The following is a 23381-nucleotide window of genomic DNA, read 5'->3' as shown; positions in this document are numbered from 1 at the left end:
AGAGAGGGGGAGAGGGGGAGAGAGAGAGGGGGAGAGTGGGGGAGAAAGGGAGAGAGAGAGGGGGAAGAGAGAGAGGGACTACTAAGCTAACGTAACGAAAAAGTGTCTCAAAATCAAAATCCCAATGTGTCTCAAAGGCCCGTACGACCACTCCGCATAACTCAAGCGGGAAAGAAAAGACATTACCCAGAGCCCCACCCAACCTCTTGTAGACTTCTATATTGAAGGGGCACTGAAGCAAGAGGGGACCTTAGATTGTAAGCTCCTTGGTGGCAGAGACTGATGTGTGAATGTATAATATACTGTACATGTAAAGTGCTGCATAAATTGACAGTGCTTTATAAGTACCTGTAAAAATAAATATGGCAAATTGTTGATGATCTCACCTGTGATCCATTGTGACATTAAATTTAAGTGTTACTGTATATACACTATATTGTCAAAAGTATTAGGACGCCTGCCTTTACACACACATGAACTTTAATGGCATCCCAGTCTTAGTCCGTAGGGTTCAATATTGAGTTGGCCCACCTTTTCCAGCTATAACAGCTTCAACTCTTCTGGGAAGGCTGTCCACAAGGTTTAGGAGTGTGTCTATGGGAACGTTTGACCATTCTTCCAGAAGAGCATTTGTGAGGACAGGCACTGATGTTTGGCGAGAAGGCCTGGCTCGCAGTCTCCGCTCTAATTCATCCCAAAGGTGTTCTATCGGGTTGAGGTCAGGACTCTGTGCAGGCCAGTAAAGTTCCTCCACCCCAAACTCGCTCATAAATGTCTTTATGGACCTTGCTTTTTGCACTGGTTCGCAGTCATGTTGGAACAGGAAGGGGCCATCCCCAAACTGTTCCCACAAAGCTGGGAGCATGAAATTGTCCAAAATATCTTGGTATGCTGACGCCTTAAGAGTTCCCTTCACTGGAACTAAGGGGCCAAGCCCAACCCCTGAAAAACAACCCCCACACCATAATCCCCCTTCCACCAAATGATTTGGACCAGTGTACAAAGCAAGGTCCATAAAGACATGGATGAGTGAGTTTCGGGTGGAGGAACTTGACTGGCTTGGACCTCAACCTGATAGAACACCCTTGCGATGAATTAGAGCAAGGACTGCGAGCCAGGCCTTCTAGCCCAACACAAATGTTCTTCTGGAAGAATGGTCAAACATTCCCATAGACACACTCCTAAACCTTGTGGATGGCCTTCCCAGAAGAGTTGAAGCTGTTATAGCTGCAAAGGGTTGGCCAACTCAATATTGAACTCTATGGACTAAGACTGGGATGTCATTAAAGTTCATGTAAAGGGCAGGCGTCTCAATACTTTTGGTAATATAGTGTATTTACTTTTTATTAGCGCATTTATTTAGTCTGTACTTTGTTTATGAGACTTTCAGTTTCAAGCTTTTACATACTGGGGGGGATTAGATTTTAAGGCCAAAATATACCTAAGTGCTACAAAAGAAGAAATTATTTAACAGATCTGATATATGATTTATTTTTTTTCTCTTTTTGATGCAGGTCATTTTTAACCTGAATTCTGTAAGTTGTTTTATGGCTACCTTAGAAAACATACACTTTTTCCTACTTACATTTCTTTCATCTGGTGAGCGAAACGTTTCTTGGATTACAGTCACTGATAAACCCGTAACCACCAGTAATAATACCTGTTGGTCCAACACAACAAAGCCACCTGAATGTACACTTAATGAAACTAGGAAATATAACATATACTGTATAGGGGTTTACATTCCAGAGTATCTATAGCTTGCTGGGATTCAGTATACATCATAATGGATACAACGTTAAAGACATCATCCTTGGCAAAGCAGTGGTCTCAGGAGAGAAAGGAAGCTTTCACATCCCTTTTACATAAATTTTTCAAAGCTTTGCCAACCATCCATATATTTACAGACAGTTTGCAAAAAATACCCAGATTTCTCCCATCCATAATTGTCCAAGGACAGGAGAAACTGTACAGGAAAATGCCTTGTCTGTAAGCTGGCTCCTCCCTGTAATCTCCAGTGCAGTTAGAACCCCACCACCGCTGCCTGCCATTGTCAAGGTTATTGGTTGCTAGGACCACCTGGCATTCTAGCAACCAATGGCGTGCTTGCCTCAACACTCATGCTGCGTACACACGGTCAGAATTTCCGACAACGAATGTTCGATGTGACCTTGTTGTCGGAAATTCCGACCGTGTGTAGGCTCCATCGGACATTTGCTGTCGGAATTTCCGACAACAAATTTTTGAGAGCTGGATCTGAAATTTTCCCACAACAAAATGTGTTTCCTGTCGCATCATGGCAGCATACACTTTAGGTTGTGACTCCGCCCCCACAACCTGATAGGACCACATAGCTATTGTGACAAACCTAGCCGGAAAAGAGGCTTTTGGAGGGGACTGAATGCCAGCCTCCTGCAAACCAATGTTCTATTATGTTTGTCTGCCTTGGATAACAGGATGTGTATTACATTGGAGGGTTTGTGTTTGTCTGCCTTGGATCACAGGATGTGTATTGCATTGGAGGGTTTGTGTTTGTCTGCCTTGGATCACAGGATGTGTATTGCATTGGAGGGAGGGGGGATTCTTCCAACAGCTCTCCCTGCTAACACTGTGTACTGATGAGACGTTAAACACACCTGACCTGTGTGTCCATTGTCATTGGACAGTTTAACCCGCCCTCTTTTCCAAGGGTGGGGGAAAAGAGTCTCTGAGTTATTTTATCTGTTGTGTCCATGTGTTATAATAAAGAAGTTGTTTCCTGCTTGGAACCTGAAGACAGAGCCGTGTCTCGTTTTTGGGGTGGATTATTTGTATGGGTTCCTTGTTCGGCTGGTTGGAGTGTTCGGTAGCTGCCTTGGTGTTTGGGTATGGAATGTCCTAAACGACTTTAACCCCTTTCATACTCGGGGTGTCGTTACACTGGTGGCAGCAGTGGGATCATTCCCACATCCCAGAAGGACAGCTACAACCGGAGACCGGCCAACAACCGTAAGAAGAGTGACATTATCGAAGAACTAGTCGAAATGGATAGAGCGGAAAGACCCAGCATAACCGAAAGACCCAGCATAACAGACAGGACACCCGAAGAGGCAAGTTTTGATCGGGCTGTTAAAATAAGACTGGCACATTATGGCCCTAACCCTACAGCGGAGATCATAGACCGAGTTATAGCAGCTGTGGATGCAAATTGGCTACAGCAAAGAGGGGCTGCAGCAGCGGGAGTCACAACAGCACCTACTGAAAGGAGAAAGGTACATTTTGCTGCTTTTAAAAATTTCAATGAAGCAGAAGGGGAGATTGATGGGTACCTTGCAGATTTTGAACGGCAATGTGCCCTACACCGGGTGCCCACAGAGGAATGGGTTACCATTTTGTCTGGGAAATTGTCCGGCCGGGCCAGTGAAGCGTTCAGGGCCATCCCAGACAAGGATATTATGAACTATGGGCTTGTAAAAGAAGCACTTTTGGCCAGGTATGCCGTCACACCAGAAGCATACCGGAGGCGGTTCCGAGAGACGAGCAAGCAGACTGGAGACTCATATGCCGAGTGGGCATGCCTCCTACACCGCACGGCATCCCACTGGGTCGCTGGATGCCAAGCAGTATCTGGGGAAGAGGTGCTGCAGCTGTTCCTGCTGGAGCACTTCTTTTACAAGCTGTCCCCAGAAGTCAGAGAGTGGGTCCGGGACCGAAAACCTTGCACCTTGTCTGAAGCAGCTCGCCTGGCAGATGAATACACAGACGCCCGCAAACTGGATAACCCTGTGGTCAAGACAACAGCTCGGGTGGATTATCGATCAGTGGCACCCCCTCCAGCTGGCGCCTACCAGCCACAGTTGTACCGCCCTACAGCACCACCTCCAGTGGCCACTTATTCTCGGCAGCCCAGGTTCAACTCCCAAGACTACTCACAACCCCTCAGGTGTTTCGGGTGTAAACAGCTAGGGCACAAAAAGCCAGACTGTCCGTTGAATCCAGCCAGGCAGTCCCACTCGTGGAGAAAGCCAGCAGGGGGGAATCCCCGCACATCCATGCCTGCGGCCCACTGTATTGAGGAGGAAGAACGTTGGGGCGTCCTGCATGAGGCTGATCTAGTACAAGCAGCTAACCAGGACAACCGGCAGCAACACAGGCAGACCGTCCGGGTTAATGGAAAGGTAGCCAATGGCCTACGTGATACTGGTGCCACCATGACCCTACTACGGAAGAACCTCATCCCAGAGAGCCAACACACCGGGGACACTGTAGTCGTAAGGGTAGCGGGAGGCACCATTTTCCGGCTACCTGTTGCCCGTGTTCACCTGGATTGGGGGGTTGGTTCGGGACACGTGAATGTGGGGGTGATGAAGGATTTGCCAGCGGATGTACTACTGGGGAATGATTTGGCCCCCCCTATTTCTGCTTATGCCCCGATAGGCCCCACTGAAGCCAACCCAGTGACTACCCGTGCCCGGATCCCCAACAGCATGATGGCGTGAGCCCAGTCCCCCTGTCTTCTCTCCAGTGGCTGAAAAGACTACAGGGAGAAGGGCCAGTCCAGGCCTCTCCACAATGGCGGGCGTGTTCTCCGAGAGGTGAGGTCGGCTGGGTAAGTAATGATCTGTTTGGAACAATTTTTGTTTGGGGTACGGTGTGGATACCAGCATTAGAGGACTGGAACTACTGAATAACTTCAGAGTCAACCCGTCTGGGGTCTCCTCCTGTGTTAGTCTCCTGCCGAAAGGGGAGAAATGTGACAAACCTAGCCGGAAAAGAGGCTTTTGGAGGGGACTGAATGCCAGCCTCCTGCAAACCAATGTTCTATTATGTTTGTCTGCCTTGGATCACAGGATGTGTATTGCATTGGAGGGTTTGTGTTTGTCTGCCTTGGATCACAGGATGTGTATTGCATTGGAGGGAGGGGGGATTCTTCCAACAGCTCTCCCTGCTAACACTGTGTACTGATGAGACGTTAAACACACCTGACCTGTGTGTCCATTGTCATTGGACAGTTTAACCCGCCCTCTTTTCCAAGGGTGGGGGGGAAAGAGTCTCTGAGTTATTTTATCTGTTGTGTCCATGTGTTATAATAAAGAAGTTGTTTCCTGCTTGGAACCTGAAGACAGAGCTGTGTCTCGTTTTTGGGGTGGATTATTTGTATGGGTTCCTTGTTCGGCTGGTTGGAGTGTTCGGTAGCTGCCTTTGTGTTTGGGTATGGAATGTCCTAAACGACTTTAACCCCTTTCATACTCGGGGTGTCGTTACAGCTATAAAATGACGAGAAGGCACCCGCCTCAGTATTCTCTTATTTTCCCTCACCTGTCAGGACCGCACGTGGAAGCCTTATCTAAAGAGCCTTTCTTCTTGCTCGAAAGCATCTCCCTCTGGGACCTGATGCTAAAAGTCTCCTTTTTAATTGCCATAACATCAGCAAAGAGAGTCTCAGAGATGCAAGCCCTGCTAGCCAAAGAGCCATACCTGATCATCTACCCAGACAGACTAGTCTTAAAACCTTCAAATCGCTTTATTCTTAAGGTATCCTCTTTTTTCGACTTTAATCAAGAAATCAATCTCCCAGCCCTTGTCACGGATCAGGGCGACCCTCACTCGCTGGATGTCAAGGGCAACATCTTGCAATACCTATCGGCAACCAAGTCTTTTAGGAAATCGGAAAACCTCCTAATCATCCCGCACGGCTTTAGAAGAGGCCAGGCGGCGTCAGCTCATACCATCGCTTCATGGCTGGTAAAGGCCAAGTTTGAGCCAACATCCGTCGGAAATAAATCCACGGTTTTGTTGTTGGAAATTCCGATTGTGTGTACGCGGCATTAGAGGGGGGGGGGGGGTGCAACTTTCTCCTCCAGAGACCAGACCTGCTTGGCCTCCTAGTACTCCCCTCCCAGCTTCCGCCTTGCTGAGAATGGGACTGAGAGTGAGAAATGGAGACACCGAGGTAAGGGGAAGTGGCAAAATTGATTCAAGGGGGGTTGGGGACACTAAATAGAGGGGGATGCTCTGATTTAAGGGAGAACTCTGTTCACTCTGATGTAAAGAGGAATGTAAAGGGGAACTCTGATGTAAGAGAGGTGACACTGATGTAAGAGGGGGATCACTGGATACTCTGATGTAAGGGGGACAATGGGGACCCTGATGTAAGGGGAATGCTGGGGACTCTGATGTAAGTGGGACTCTGGGGACATTGATGTAATGGGGGACTCTGGGGACATTGATGTAATGGGGGACTCTGTGGACTCAACTGTAAGGGGGGATTCTTGGAACCTTGATCTAATGGGAAAGCTGGGAACTCTGATGTAAGGGGGCTCTGGGAACTATTTGCCTGGATACCATGCTGTTTCAGTGGTTTAGGAATAGATCCTTAGGGTTTGTTCACATCTGATTACTGCAAACTGTGGGTCAGAAAGGTTGGACATGGCTGTCAAAGTGCATGTTCATCACAATGATAATATATCTTGCTGCAAGTAGCAAGTTTGTCATCATAGTCAACTGCAAACAACTGCAGATGATTTAAAGTAGATTTAACCCCCCCCCCCCCCCCGGCATCCACCCCCATGGCGGGAAGTGAGGGTAAATCTCATGAGGATAAAAGCCCCATAAAGATACTCAACAGAGTCTCTTTGATTTCCCAACTCTATGCAAAATAAAATGGCTGGAATTTCAATCCAAGCGTTATCTCACAATTTAGGCAAAACCTATTCTCACTAGTTAAAGAGGAGTTTCACCCCCCCCCCCTCCAAATTAAAAGTCAGCAGCTGCAAATATAGTAGCTGCTGACTTTTACTATTAGGACACTTACCTGTCCAGGCATCCAGCGGTTTCCTCACCCAAGCCAATTCTTGAATTGGCTCTCAGGTGCTGGTGGTGCCGCCATCTTGGTTAAGGGACACCAGCAGTGAAGGATTGCAGCTTCACAGCCGGTTTCCTACTGTGCATGAGCAAATCACACTGCACTTTGTTAATGGGCCGTCTGCGGGGGGGGGAGGGGGGGCCAACTTCCGGCTCATTTTGCCACAGCAAACTGAGCGGAAGTGGGAGCGGGTACCTGTCAAAACCAGGTACCCGGTCCCCCCTCCCCCAAAAGGTGTCAAATGTGGCAGCAGAGGGGAGAAGAAGGAGGCAGACATGCAGAGCTTCCCCTTTTGGGTGGAGCCCTGCTTAAAGGAAACCAAATACTGCAAGCCTGAGTGACCCCTAGGCATAAGTCTACTGCGACCAGCGGTAAGTGCAGCCTTGCTGAGTAATTAACCAAACTCTACTTAAAACCATCCAGAAATACTTACAATCTCCCTGGACCTTTCTTTACCTGTAAAGACAAAACACAGAAACATTGAACATTTATTATTGATATGTGATTTACATACCTTGTCTTAAAATCATTTCTCACGCTCAGTGTTCAGTTCTAAGGATCTTCAGTCCCACACTGTAGTGTAGTGTACACTGATACCAAGCGAGTAACTATTAGATGACTGTTTTTGTGTTTATAAAATTGTGTCACACAAAGCGAAGTGTATTTTTAGGAATGGTGTCACTGGCATTAAATCCTGGGTATGAAGTTAGGATTGCCTAGCAAAATTGGCCTTGTAGCTTAGAGATTAATATCAAATAGTTATTGATTAAGAATATCAAATACAGCCAACACATTTTGGGAGAAAAGCCTCTCTCTTCTTCAGGGCTTAAGCATATGATTTGTAATTAAAACGTAGGACAAAATGGTACAAATCACTTCAATGGTTCACAGATAAAAAAACAACCAATGCATTTGGGGTCAAAAATACACAATTTTATCAGGGCTTAAGATACAAACAGGAACTTGAATGGACTCAAGGATACATCTTTCTTTTGTTAATCCTTATAGGAGAGGTGATAATGAATTAGGGGAAACAATAGCCAATGGTGCTGCCATTACTGGCAACTGTAAAGCAATTAGTAATAGCTTAGCTATTATTGTCAATAACGCTGGCACCACTGCTTACTGATTCCCCTAATTTATTAACACCTTTCCTATAAGCATTAAAATAAGAAAACTGTTCCATGAATCCATTCAAGCTCTTGTTTGTATCTCAAGCAATGATGAAAGGGAGTATTCTTGATTCCCAAACGCGTTGGTTGCTTTTTTTTTATCTGCAAACCATTGAAGTGATTTGTACCATTTTGTCCTACCTACGCTCCTTCAGTTTGTCGTTCGTGTTAGATGATTTGCTAGGTACTCACTAGAGGGTATCCTTGCTGTGTTATGAGCTTCCTAACCAGAATCAGTGTGCGGTTTGAAAGATTATTCTTTAATAGCCCCATATGTATAAAGCCTGGAGGGAAGGATGGTGTATAGAACTATTCTACTTTAACCCCTTCAATAATGGCCACCTCCCCCCTAACCCCCCCCTCCTCCCTCCTGCGCAGGCCAATTTTCAGCTCTCATCGCTGTCACAGTTTGAATGACAATTGCACGGCCATACAACACTGTACCCATATTAAATTTAAGTGCGTTTTGTTGGGATTAGCTGTGATTGGCCACAACTAATTATGTGGTATAGGTGAGCTGTGATTGGCCTTGTCTGTACCATGTGATCACTGTGACCAATCACAGCTAGGATCACAATTGTACACAATGATTGGCACGAAAGGAAGCCATCCATTGTTTACAATTGTCATGTGACCTGCTGTGATTGGTCACAGTGATCACATGGTACTTTCAGAGGGTTGGTAGAGTGATCAGCCATTGGCGGACACAGCTTGTGATAGATCGCCATGCAGCATGGCGTGTGCTGGGAGGACATCATATGACGTCGATCTGGAACCACAAAGGTCTTGCCCGGCTGTCATTTGACTAGGCTGGGCAGGAACTGGTTGAGACCTGCTAATATTGATTGAAGTGCAACTTTTACAAATGTGGCTATACTCTACAGAAACGAATATGTTTGTGAATTTGCTGTACCTTGTTAAATTTCATGGCTAAAGTTAGACTTTTCAGTGTGTTTTGGAGCCTTGCACCTACCCCTTTGGATCACATCAATTATAGGCTGTGTTTTTTCTCTTAATATTTGCATGTTTAGCTTCTCATGTTTGGTGAACAGGAAAATGTCATGAGCCTTGGTCCGAAGGGTGGGCTGACTGCTCAGGATTCTTTGCTTAACCTCCTGACTGCTGTCCTCCAGATCATCAATGACTACTAGGACATGTCTTTTCCCTGTGATACAAAGGAGAGGGGTCAGATGCATCATTTATCTTCTTCCATACTGCCCACAATACATATACAGCATAAAAGGACATTGATGTTTCTGCCATGATGTAGGTCAATGTCACTGCAATGAGCATTTCTGCATTTGTGGCTTATGATCACAGTGGAGAGCGGTTGGTCCATGTGGCCAGGACCAATGAGTGCACTTCCTGGCCATGTGACCATTGGGACAGTCAGAGACAGGATGGCTGAAACCCTTTTGCCTGAGGGGCAAACACAACCAAGTGGTGGAGGTCATGTTAAGTGTGCCAACAAACAAATGCTATATTTATATTTATTCACCTTGTTTCCTGATCTTTTTTTATCTGTTGATCTTCTCTATCCTTTTTCAGCCACATCTTGTTCACATGAACTCTAATGTCAACTGCGCATCATTTCTCTGGGCCTGCTTAATAACTGGTGACAAATTTAACGTGTGTTGGTACAGCCATTTATGGTCTCCACCAGAGAAGCATGTGGCGGGATGACATTGCAAAAACAGATTTGGAAGACAATTGTCACCCCATAACAGGACATGCCTGCACAAAGACCTTCATGGCGGTATTACCAGGTATTATTTCTATACAATTTGCAGACTTAAAAATATTGAAAACAACTTTTGGGATTAGGGCTTGTCTCCACTGGTGTTACATGTTCAATGCTCACAAACACTTTAAAAATGTACCTTGCATCATATAAGCATTTGCAAGTGATTTTTAAATGTGTGTGACTGCATTTGGGTTGGGAAGTGTCAAACTCCCAAGCTTGCAATGACCCAGCATACACTGACCCAGCATGCACCGGTTGGTGATGTCACAAGGAGGCGGTGTCACCAGGTGACGTTGGCAGGTGGCCCCGCCCTTTCCTATATAGGAACTGTCAAACGGCAAGCCAGCCATTCAGCAGTGTGCCTTCACGGTGGGCGGAGCAATTTTTATGGGGTTTTTTTGGGCGGCGGCATCATGATTGATGATGGATTTACATTAGGGGACATGGTTTTTTATTTTTAAACAAAGGAATTGTCAAAAAAGTCTACATTTTTATTACTTTTTAAAACTTTTTTGGTGAATGTAGGTGTACTATGTACCCCATACTCATTCAGATATTGGGGCCAGGATCTGGGGGCCCCCTTGTCAAAGGGGGCTTACAGATTCCGATAAGCCTCCTGCCGCAGACCCCCACAACCATGGCCCAGGGTTGTGGGGAAGAGACCCTTGTCCCCATCAACATGGGGAAAAGGTGCTTTTGTGTGGAGAGGACATAGCCCCCCTGCTTTAAAGCACCCACCCTGTCATGCTGGGGGCATGTAGACTGGTATGGTTCAGAGAGGGGGGGCCCTGCCAGGCTGCATGTTTGGATAAGGGTCTGCTATGGATGTTGGGGGACCCCACACTGTTTATTTTTTTTCAATTTTGGCATGGGCTTCACCTTAAAATCCATACCAGAACCAGCCCCCACACTGTTCTTTTTGTAAATTTTACAGGCAAATGTTTTTTTTTATTCAGCTGTCAGTGGGGAAGCCCATTGACAGCTGATGATTCATCATTTGTTAAGGACACCGTGGCATGCCTTCCCGGCTCAGCTCCTTAACAACCAGCCTTTATTGTGCCCTGATTCGGCAAAGCTTTGATTGGACAGAATGCACTGTGCATTGCAGTGCATTCGTGGGGCGAACACCCACCGAACACCCTGCAAATTCAGGTGTTCCCTGAATGGGGCAAACAGCCAATGGATTCATGCTTAGGCTGAACTGATCGTCCAGCACTAATTGTAAATCTTATATGAGATATAAGTGTTTGGGTTTAAAAGGAATTACAGGTGTGTTGGACAGTTGAGGTTGAAGATGGCTTTTTTACTCACCATGTCTGTCAAACAGCAGGCCTATCTCACTATCATAGAGCGAATCAGTAACATCTGTAACATTAATTCGGCCTCGATTTTTGGTGTGATACAATATGGTGCATTGGCATTGGTTGGAGCATTGTATCAATTCATGGCGATTGTTATTAGTGATGCAGAATGTAAGAATCTCACAGCATTCTCCTAACGGATTCATTAACCAGGCATAGTCAGTTTCATCAGACCTGGAGAATATTCCAACGATTTGTGCCATCAATTGATCTTCTACCAAACACAGCTATCTGGATAAAAAATAGAAAAGTACAAAGTGATTAATTATATAAATAAACCATTTCAGACTTCCTGACCTCTAACCAAGGTGCTTTCTGAGGACCTCAAGCTTTTTTCTCAGCAGGATGTCATAAATTAAAATGCAACCCTGGGCAAAAGCAAAAATTAGATATATAATGCAGTCTACCACCAGTGAAAACATAACAGTTTTTTGCTTTTCTAAGTCCCCCCAGTAGTTTTGTTACTCATTGATCCTGCCAGTTGATTTTTTTATTTTTTTAGGTAATAGGGTGGTGATGCTGTTCATTATGCCTCTCACCCTTTGGACAGGGTGGTCTTACAAGGATAGTTTTAAAACCCAACTGAAAAATACCTTGCAATACCTGTAGTGAGGCCTGCAAAGGTTATTCTATGCTCTAGCAAGCTTCCTCCATGCTGTGCTTCTGGTCCCAAGCTTCCTCTTCTCGAAGTCCTGCATTGTAAGTGAGGACCCGCCCACAACCCAGAGCATTGGAGGGAAGAGAAGAGTGATGGTGGCTGGGATGCTGAGGAATAAGATAAGTATTCCATTATATATATTTAAACCTTGCAGTGGGGGGATGGGGGGCACCACAAGAGTGTTTTGTTTTTCTTGTAATTTATGGAATTCAGCTTTAAAAAGGCTGTGCTACCCTATTCCCTTAAAATAAATTGAATTGTACATTAACAATATCATGTGAAAACTATATATGAAACTATTAAAAAAGCATGAAACCATACAAAAATGCCCAAATATATCAGTACAGAATTCCTTCATCAGATGCAGATATGAATAATCCCCAGGAGAGCCCATTATCACTGGAATTGATAGTTATCCAGCAAAATTGTTTGCTACTTTGATTTTTTTTTTTTGCAGGAACTTGTGATGCAGCTGACTTCTTATGTCGGAGGTTCTGGGCATATGCTCAACATTGTGCCTAATTATATTTGACAGCCAGGTTATAGATGGGTGTCCCTAGATGTTGCATAATTATACACTTCAATTAAACACCAATTTGGTCTTCAAGCAATACAGTATTACCTAGCCAATGATACACATATTTATCATGCACAGGCTGGGTTCACATAGGACTGTATAGATTTCACCCTGAATCATATTTACTTCAAGTTTCTGGGCGATTAGTACAGGAAAATCAGCGGTACTGCAATGGGATTCAGGTTCACCCCAAGTTATGTCTACCTTTGCATGGGATACTGGGAGTAGATTTACATCGAGGACAATAACTCATATGGGGCAACTTGGTTCATGAATGATATCCTTATCATCTGGGGTGGTTCTGATTCAGCTTTTGATGGTTTCATCGCACTGTCAAAATACTGCAATGGGATCCAGGTTCACCCCAAGTTATGCCTACCTTTTCATGGGATACTGGGAGGAGATTTACATCGGGGACAATAACTCACATGGGGCAACCTGGTTCATGAATGATATCCTTTTCATCTGGGGTGGTTCTTGGGGTGGCTTTTGATGGTTTCATCGTACACTGTCAAAATAGCCCATTCGGCATGGAATTTACTTATGTGGTAGATACTACTGTTTCTTGATTTCAAGCTGAGTTTAAACATGGATAGGAACATCATGTTGAGGACTCATTTTAACCTGGCAGCAGGCAATTTTTATCTGCATGCACAAAGTGGCCACTATCCTAGATAGATTTGTAATGTCCCATTTGAGCAATTCTGCTGACTCAGACGAACATGTACCAAACTAGCAGACTATGAAGGACAGAGCCAGGTACTAAGGAAGACATTTTTGGAGAAAGGCTATCAAGAATATTTCATAGAGAAGGCATTTCTCAAATATAAAGCCCAGTATGAGTCTCATATACCTGGGTGTCCAGTTTAACTAAAAAAGTACATCTTAGACAGATAGGAACCAAATACGCTTTTGTACCAGGCATAATAGCAGGGCCTTTGGCATTCAAATAGTATTATCTTTTAAGTATTTGTCTGCAATTCATTTTCATTTCAAGTAATGGATTTTTTATGCATATAGTATATGAGAAACTCTCTGGCTAACTGTGTTTAGCTGAGGGATGCTTCTTGTTCATGGAATCGATCTGACATTTGTTTTTATTTTAAGCATGGTCTGACGTGACCACACTTAAACCCTGAGTGGTCCTTATCATGCTTCTCAGAAAAACGTGACGTGCCAATATTCTGTGGGAGCAGATGGAGTCTCAGCAGTATGTAGGCGATGTGACAGGTTGCCCCGCCCTCGTATCACAGGGCAGTGCAGTACTTGAGTCCTTTCCTTTCTATCCAGAGATTGTGCTGCCACCTTTGAAGGCGGGGCTTAGTTCTGGCATATCCAGTGTGAGGGCTCTGTTGACATGCTTATGTCCCTAGTATCTGGTGTGTGTTCCATGGGCACTGGTGGACATCTTTGGATATCTACACTGATTTTGGGGGACATCAATTATTAAAGGTACACTGCCTCTCTCCCATCCCTGCTGCCAGTGGTTAGTAATGCCACTCTCTATATCCCCATTAATATTACGATTCTCATTTTTATTTGTATCCTCATTCTATCTGCGGGTAGAAAGGACTACCATATATATTATATTTTCCACTTTAAGTTGTACACAGTAATGCCCCGTACACACGGTCGGATTTTCCGCCGGAAAATGTTCAATGGGAGCTTGTTGTCGGAAATTCTGACCGTGTGTAGGCTCCATCGGACATTTTCCATCGGAATTTCCGACACACAAAATTTGAGATCTGGATCTCAAATTTTCCGACAGCAAAAATCCGATCGTGTGTACACAATTCCGACGCACAAAGTTCCACGCATACTCGAAATCAAGCAGAAGAGCCGCACTGGCTATTGAACTTCAATTTTTCTCGGCTCGACGTACGCGTTGACGTACACAGAATTTCCGACAAGATTTGTGTGACCATGTGTATGCAAGACAAGTTTGAGCCAACATCCGTCAGAAAAAATCCATGGATTTTGTTGTCGGAATGTCCGATCGTGTGTACAGGGCATTACTCTTTTCACATAGTGTCTGTATTTCGTCTGTAAGATTTTGCTTGGTGATATGGCCTACCACTGAATTCAATCAGCACACTTACTGCTCACAGTTTTTTGCATGTCTGCATTCTTACACATATAAAATATATTTTATTGTCTGTTTTTGATTTTTTTCTGATGGTGTTTTTTCATGTTTGAATTACCTTTACTGTAATTTACTCTGTATCTTTTCTTTTTTTTTTCCACAAATAGTTTATTAGAATCAATAAAAGTGGTACAAGCAATACAGAGTTCACATTTGGTCTGCACAAAACAAAACCATGCCCTTCATGAACATTATATAGGACAGGTTGCTATCGAGTCATGTAATTTATTAACCAAAAACACTGAAATGTACTGAAATGAGGCCAAAACAACTGGGGCACACCGGAACGAATCGGTGCATCACGGATGCAGCTGGATTTGGATCGGAGCAAGGTATGTGACAGAGAAATGGTTTTGATTGCCATAACAGAGGCACGAATCGATCATGCCGCTGTTGCGACTGACCTCTGTTCTGCCTCAAGTTCCCTGTCCATTATTCCATGCAGCGTGTGCTCCAACAGGTGGACAAGGGGGACAGTGTCACTGATGCATGCACTGTCACTGCTCACCATCCTCGTGGCCTCCTCAAATGGTGACAGGACAGTGCATGCATCCCTGATCATGGCCCACTGGCCTGGGAAAAAAAAAACAAGCTCCCCTGACCCTGTCCTGGTGCCATAGTCACACAGGTACTCATTGATGGCCCTCTGCTGCGTGTGCAGCTGCTGCAGCATGGCCAACGTTGAGTTACACCTGGTGGGCATGTCACAGATTAGGCGGTTCTTGGGCAGGTTAAATTCCTTTTGGAGGTCTGCCAGCCGAGCACTGGCATTATATGACCGGCAGAAATGCACACAGACTTTCCTGGCCCGCCTCAGGACATCCTGTAAGCCCGGATACATGCCCAAGAACCGCTGCACCACCAAGTTAAGGACGTGAGCCAAACAGGGCACATGGGTCAGTTGTCCCTGTCGGAGGGCGGAGAGGAGGTTGGTGCCATTGTCGCAAACCACCATTCCTGCCTTAAGTTGGCGTGGCGTCAACCACCTCTGAACCTGCCCCTGCAGAGCTGACAGAACCCCCAGTGTGGCTCCTGTCCCCCAAGCACACCAGCTCAAGCACCACATGGCATCTTTTGGCCTGCGTACTTGTGTAGCCCCTTGAACGGCTACGGAGCACCGCTGGTTCCAAGGACAAAGCACAGGAAAAGGCCATGGAGGAAGAAGAAGAGGAGGGGGTGGAGGAGAGAGGTGTGTCACAATCATTAGTAGTGGCATTTTGGAGGCGTGGTGGCGGAACAACCTCCAACACTACTGCACCTTTGCATCTTTCCCAGCTGAAGGCAGAGTGACCCAATGCACCGTGAAACTTAGGTAACATCCCTGTCCATGCCTGCTGGACCATGAGTCAGCGGTAATATGCACCTTACCGCTGACCGCCCTGTCCAGCGAGGCCAAGACATTGCCTTCCAAATGCCGGTAGAGAGCCGGAATCGCCTTCCGAGAGAAAAAGTGGTGTTTGGGTACCTGCCACTGAGGAACGGCACATTCCACAAACTCACGGAAGGGGGCAGAGTCTACCAACTGAAAAGGTAGCAGTTGAAATGCTAGCAATTTTGCCAAGCTAGCATTCAACCGCTGGGCATGTGGATGGCTGGGAGCGAACTTCTTTCAGGCGGTGCAGCAGCTGGGGCAGGGAAATTTGCCTGGTACAACCTGACGTCAGTGTACCGAAAGCAGATTGCCCACAAGTACTTGGCTGTGACACACCTAATTCTACACCTTCACTCCTCTCAGTGCAGGTCTCAGAGAAGACTGAAGGTATAGTGGGGTTGGAGATCTCAGCTGAGGAGGAGCAAGGAGAGGTCCTCTTTGTTCTTTGGTGTGGGTCTTTTAGATACGCTTGCCAACGAACTGCATGGCAGGTCAACATATGTCTGGTCAAGCATGTGGTGCCCAAGCGGGAGATGTTTTGGCCACGCGAGATACGCTTGAGACATATGTTGCAAATAGCAGCGGTGCGATCTGATGCACTCGTCTCAAAAAAGGCCCACACCAAAGAACTTTTGGAATAATGCGCAGAGACTGCAGCGCCCTGCACATGCAGAGCTTTGTGGTGTAATGCAGTCAGTGTGCTGCCCTTAGGCTGGCCCCTGGAGGGCATCCTGCCTCGTTGGTGATGTGCCTCCTTCTCCTCCTCTCTCCTATCAGGCACTCACATTGAGTCAGTGACCTCATCATCCCCTCCCTCCTCATCACTGGAGCAAACCTGGCAGTATGCTGCAGCAGGGGGAGCATGACTGCCAGATTGCTGTCCTTCTTGGACACCCCCTCTGTATAAGTATATACAGAGTATATAGAGGAGTATATATATACGGAGTATAAAGAGGATCTGTCTGCTCACGTTACTGCCTTCATCTAGCTCAGTATCATCATCAGAGCCTTCTAAACGCTGGGCATCCTCCTGGAGCATGTACCCAACACTGTGGTCAAACAGTTCGAGGGACTCCTCAGGAGGACATGGTGGGGTTAGGGAAGGAGTCACTGATGCCATTGAGCTGAGGGAAGAGGCCACGTTGGCAGCTGCTTTGCCAGACAAAGTACCCTGAGCATGGGTGAGGGAAGATGAGGAGGATGAGGATGGCTTGGTCGTCCACTTGACCAAGTCTTCCGCATGTTCAACACGGCCAGCTGCCGAAAAAAAGGCCAAGCGTGTCCCACGGCCACGTGCTGATGAGGATGCACAGTCTCCACAACCAGCACCGTTGCCTCTAGACACAGAGCCTGCTTGCCCTCTTTTATTGGCTGGTGACTGTTTGCCTCTCCTTGTTGGCCTTCCAGACATACTAATGGCCTGTAGCTGCACTAAGCTGGGATATATATAAATATATATACTGATACTGCAGCTAGCAAAATCAACTGCCTGCCTACAGTATGAGAACACCACCAACCTTCTACAGGTAGCTTTAGCTGAACACTGTGCAGAGGTCGCACTACACTAACGTGTAAATACTTTAGCTGGCTGCGGTAGTGATAGGATCAGGAAAACACCACCAACCTTCTACAGGTAGCTTTAGCTGAACACTGTGCAGAGGTCGCACTACACTAACTTGTAGCTTTAGGTGAACACTGTTCAGAGGACGCACTGCACTAACTTGTAGCTTTAGCTGAACATTATGCAGAGGTCGCACTACACTAACTTGTAGCTTTAGCTGAACACTGTGAGGAGGACGCACTACACTGACTTGTAGCTTTAGGTGAACACTGTTCAGAGGACGCACTGCACTAACTTGTAGCTTTAGCTGAACATTATGCAGAGGTCGCACTACACTAACTTGTAGCTTTAGCTGAACACTGTGAGGAGGACGCACTACACTGACTTGTAGCTTTAGATGAACACTGTTCAGAGGACGCACTACACTAACTTGTAGCTTTAGCTGAACACGGTTCAGAGGACGCACTAAACTAACTTGTAGCTTTAGCTGAACACTGTGAGGAGGATGCACTACACTAACTGTAAATAGTCTAGCTGCCTGACTGTGGTACTAATAGGATCAAAAGAACAACAGCAATTTTCTTCAGGTAGCTGTAAATACTGTAACAAGACAAGCCTGCCTGTCAGTAGGAAGATAACAGGAGCAGATCTAGCTAAACTGAATACAGTGTATATATATATATATATATATATATATATATATACCGTATTTATCGGTGTATAACACGCACAGGCGTATAACACGCACATTCATTTTAAGAGGGAAGTTTCAGGAAAAAAACTTAAATTTTAAATAAGGAACTTTGAAGCAAAATAAGGGTCAGTGCCCATCTGCAGCCTCACCATTGCCATCAATGCAGCCTGATCAATGCCCATCTGCAGCCTCACAAGTGCCATCAATGCAGTCTCATTAGTCCACATCAATGCAGCCTCGCCATTGCCATCAATGCAGCAGCTTCCTCATTGCCATCAATGCAGCAGCCTCGCCATTGCCATCAGTGCAGCCTGATCGATGCCCATCTGCAGCCTAGAGGGGACAGGGAGGGGGGCGGGACGAACGCTGACAGATTATATACAGATACAGTGAGAATCTCCTATGATAGACAGAACAGTGGTCCAATGGTGGCCCAGGAGATGGGACTTCCTATTACAGAGGCCGCCAAGTAAACAGGAGATTCAAACTGTATGTATTCTGACAGCTCTCGTCATGCCTCCCTCCCTGTCCCCTCCGAGGCAGCTAAAATTGAAGTATTGGCGTATAACACGCACACGCTATTTGCACCCGATTTTCATGGTGAAAAAGTGAGTGTTATACGCCAATAAATACAGTATATATATATATACACACAACACCTGGAATGCATATATATACACAATACACTGTAAGTGCAGCTAACTCACTGACTGTCCTGCCTAATCTAGCTAACTCAAATGAAATGACACTGTCTGTCTCTGTCTCTCGCTCTCTCTCTCAGCACGCCGAAACATACTACACATGCGGCCTTATATAGTGTGGGGTGTGTACTAAATCCCTTGAGCCATAATTGGCCAAAGCCACCCTGGCTTTGGCCAATTACAGCTCTCTCTACCGATGGCGCTGTGATTGGCCAAGCATGCAGGTCATAGTGCATGCTTGGCCAATCATCAGCCAGCAATGCACTGCGATGCCGCAGTGAATTATGGGCCGTGATGTGCCACACGAATTTGGCGCGAACGGCCCATATCATTCGCAATTCGACGAACAGACGATGTTCGAGTCAAACATGGGTTCGACTCGAACACGAAGCTCATCCCTAGAAGAGGATATAACTACTGGTAAAGGAACCAATGATTAGGAGGCAGCTCATACTTCCTGGAGTCCTAGACTGTAAATATTGCAAGTCCTATTCTAACATGCTGCAAGGAGAAGAATAAAGTTTACGATCAAATGTTACTGGACCGTCTGCTGATGTTATTCATGCAGAGGAGGAAGAATGGAGAGCCACTGACAGAAAGGGATGAACTAACAGCAGCTCCCAAGGGAGTAGTGCGCTACATGTATAGCAATGTATCTGTTGTATAATGTATTGTATATTGTTGTATCTGTTGTGTAATGTATTGTATATTGTTGTATCTGTTGTATAATGTATTGTATATTGTTGTATCTGTTGTGTAGTTGTATCTTATGTATAACAATGTATCTGTTGCATACTGTTGTATCTGTTGTATAATGTATTGTATATGTTGTATTTGTTGCATACTGTTGTATCTGTTGTATAATGTATTGTATATTGTTGTATCTCTTGTATAATGTATTGTATACTGTTGTATCTGTTGTGTAATGTATTGTATATTGTTGTATCTCTTGTATAATGTATTGTATACTGTTGTATCTGTTGTATAATGTATTGTATACTGTTGTATCTGTTGTATAATGTATTGTATACTGTTGTATTTGTTGTATAATGTATTGTATACTGTTGTATCTGTTGTATAATGTATTATATACTGTTGTATCTGTTGTGTAATGTATTGTATACTGTTGTATCTGTTGTGTAGTTGTATCTTATGTATAACAATGTATCTGTTGCATACTGTTGTATTTGTTGTATAATGTATTGTATATTGTTGTATTTGTTTTATAATGTATTGTATATTGTTGTATTTGTTGTATAATGTATTGTATACTGTTGTATCTGTTGTATAATGTATTGTATATTGTTGTATCTGTTGTGTAATGTATTGTATACTGTTGTATCTGTTGTGTCGTTGTATCTTATGTAAAACAATGTATCTGTTGTATAATGTATTGTATACTGTTGTATCTGTTGTGTAATGTATACTGTTGTATCTGTTGTGTAGTTGTATCTTATGTATAATAATGTATCTGTTGCATACTGTTGTATTTGTTGTATAATGTATTGTATATTGTTGTATCTGTTGTATAATGTATTATATACTGTTGTATCTGTTGTGTAGTTGTATTTTATGTATAACAATGTATCTGTAGTTTTCTCCCAGACTCCCCCCGTCTGTTTCTCTTCTCTCTCTTGTCAGTTCTCATATCTAACCCCCTCCCCTCCCCCCTCTTTTACCCCATTGCAGGATCTCTGCTCTTACTGTATGTTGGGGTCCCGTCTAATCCTGATATAGAAAGGACAAAGTTCAAGCGAAAGCGAAACTAAATTCAAGAAGAAGAAGAAGGAGGAGGAGAAGGAGGAGGAGGAGGAGGAGGAGGAGGAGGATGGTTTTATAGAGTCACAATGAGGCGTACACCACAGGAAAGTCTGTGAAATGTTCTATAAACCTTGTTTTTAGTTTTTTATTGCTTATAATATATTATTGTTGACACGGCCGGCCCAAGACATTGTACTGCCTGGTACCAAGAATGAAATGCTGCCCCCCCCCCCCCCCCCACCAAAGAAATCACTCCCACCAAAAGGGGCCCCACATCCATTATTTTATATCATGATAACTAAAGAGGACCTGTCATGTCTCTATACATGTATATAGGAGTATAAAGAGGACCTGTCATGACTCAATACATGTATATAGGAGTATATAGAGGACCTGTCATGGCTCTATACATGTATATAGGAGTATAAAGAGGACCTGTCATGGATCTATACATGTATATAGGAGTATATAGAGGACCTGTCATGTCTCTATACATGTATATAGGAGTATAAAGAGGACCTGTCATGGCTCTATACATGTATATAGGAGTATAAAGAGGACCTGTCATGCTCTATACATGTATATAGGAGTATAAAGAGGACCTGTCATGACTCAATACATGTATACAGGAGTATAAAGAGTACCTGTCATGTCTCTATACATGTATATAGGAGTATAAAGAGAACCGGTCATGGCTCTATACATGTATATAGGAGTATAAAGAGGACCTGTCATGGCTCTATACATGTATATAGGAGTATAAAGAGGACCTGTCATGGCTCTATACATGTATATAGGAGTATATAGAGGACCTGTCATGGATGGCTCTATACATGTATATAGGACTATAAAGAGGACCTGTCATGCTCTATACATGTATATAGGAGTATAAAGAGGACCTGTCATGGCTCTATACATGTATTTAGGAGTATAAAGAGGACCTGTCATGGCTCTATACATGTATATAGGAGTATATAGAGGACCTGTCATGTCTCTATACATGTATATAGGAGTATAAAGAGGACCTGTCATGCTCTATACATGTATATAGGAGTATAAAGAGGACCTGTCATGTCTCTATACATGTATTTAGGAGTATAAAGAGGACCTGTCATGACTCAATACATGTATATAGGAGTATAAAGAGGACCTGTCATGGCTCTATACATATATATAGGAGTATAAAGAGGACCTGTCATGGCTTTATACATATATATAGGAGTATAAAGAGGACCTGTCATGGCTCTATTCATGTATATAGGAGTATATAGAGGACCTGTCATGGCTCTATACATGTATTTAGGAGTATAAAGAGGACCTGTCATGCTCTATACATGTATATAGGAGTATAAAGAGGACCTGTCATGACTCAATACATGTATATAGGAGTATAAAGAGGACCTGTCATGGCTCTATACATATATATAGGAGTATAAAGAGGACCTGTCATGGCTTTATACATATATATAGGAGTATAAAGAGGACCTGTCATGACTCTATACATGTATATAGGAGTATATAGAGGACCTGGCATGGCTCTATACATGTATATAGGAGTATAAAGAGGACCTGTCATGGCTCTATACATGTGTATATGAGTATATAGAAGACATGTCATGGCTCTATACATGTATATAGGAGTATAAAGAGGACCTGTCATGCTCTATACATGTATATAGGAGTATAAAGAGGACCTGTCATGACTCTATACATGTATATAGGAGTATAAAGAGGACCTGTCATGGCTCTATACATGTATGTAGGAATATATAGAGGACCTGTCATGGCTCTATACATGTATATAGGAGTATATAGAGGACCTGTCATGGCTCTATACATGTATATAGGAGTATAAAGAGGACCTGTCATGACTCTATACATGTATATAGGAGTATAAAGAGGACCTGTCATGGCTCTATACATGTATGTAGGAATATATAGAGGACCTGTCATGGCTCTATACATTTATATAGGAGTATATAGAGGACCTGTCATGGCTCTATACATGTATATAGGAGTATAAAAGGACTTGTGCATGGCCGGCGGCTGTGATGTCAGCCGGACACCTGCGATTGCTCCACAGAGAGCCAGAAAGGGGACTTGTCAAAGTAAACAGACAGATCCCCATTCTGACAGGACAAGAGAGACAGATCTGCTGTTCCTAGTGATTAGTCCCACCCCCCCTCAATTAGAAACACCTCCCAGGGAACACATTTAACGTCACCTGTCACACATTGCAGATTGTCACTTGCCACAACGTCACCTGTCACACATTGCAGATTGTCACCTGCCACACATTGCGAATTGTCACTGCCACCACTTAGCATGGCGTAAGTCGTCATTTACACTTGAGCTCAGTGTCCTTTTTTATTTATTTTTTTTTAGGAATTTTACTGCCGTTTTTGTACATTTTTGCATGTTTTAGGCTTAAGTGGAAAACTAGTTACTAGATAAGGAAATAAACAAAAATTATATTACGCTACTTTTCAGGAGGTCACTTTGAAATCTATTAAAGAAACAGTTCACTTTTTACAAATAAATAAATAAATAAATAAATAAATAAATTGCAGGTAAAAAAAATGTGCATTTAAAGCATTGCACCAGCGATCAGCCGATTATGGGTGTAATGCCGCGCTCCTGCAGTCTGTATCTCTCAGCCTGTACCTCCAATACCGGCAGGCAGTTACACTCTGACAGGAAGCATCAATGAAACAGCACTCAGGTAGTACATTGGGTAATACAGTACAAGCCGACAGCCACAAAGGCTATGGGGACTTGTAGTTTTCCCATTCA

At 44.3% G+C, this 23381-nt stretch overlaps 1 protein-coding gene across 1 annotated transcript in view; it reads right to left on the bottom strand.

Annotated features, from left to right (window-relative positions):
* Window positions 1-20663, bottom strand: part of LOC141148177 (uncharacterized) — a 31779-nt gene extending 11116 nt beyond the window's left edge. The window contains exons 1-5 of the mRNA XM_073635373.1: window positions 20532-20663; window positions 11072-11352; window positions 8990-9181; window positions 7278-7300; window positions 1586-1660 (exon numbers count right to left, since the gene is read on the bottom strand). Of these exons, the coding sequence (XP_073491474.1) occupies window positions 1586-1660; window positions 7278-7300; window positions 8990-9181; window positions 11072-11324 (543 nt within the window). The 5' untranslated portion in view covers window positions 11325-11352; window positions 20532-20663. The remainder of the gene's footprint in view (window positions 1-1585; window positions 1661-7277; window positions 7301-8989; window positions 9182-11071; window positions 11353-20531) is intronic.
* Window positions 20664-23381: the final 2718 nt, after the last annotated feature.

The sequence above is a fragment of the Aquarana catesbeiana genome, linkage group LG06 (genome assembly GCF_042186555.1).
Source record: "Aquarana catesbeiana isolate 2022-GZ linkage group LG06, ASM4218655v1, whole genome shotgun sequence".
Classification (NCBI taxonomy): domain Eukaryota; kingdom Metazoa; phylum Chordata; class Amphibia; order Anura; family Ranidae; genus Aquarana; species Aquarana catesbeiana.
The sequence above is the reverse complement of the archived record's forward strand: the minus strand, read 5'-3'. Positions and strand labels throughout refer to the sequence as shown.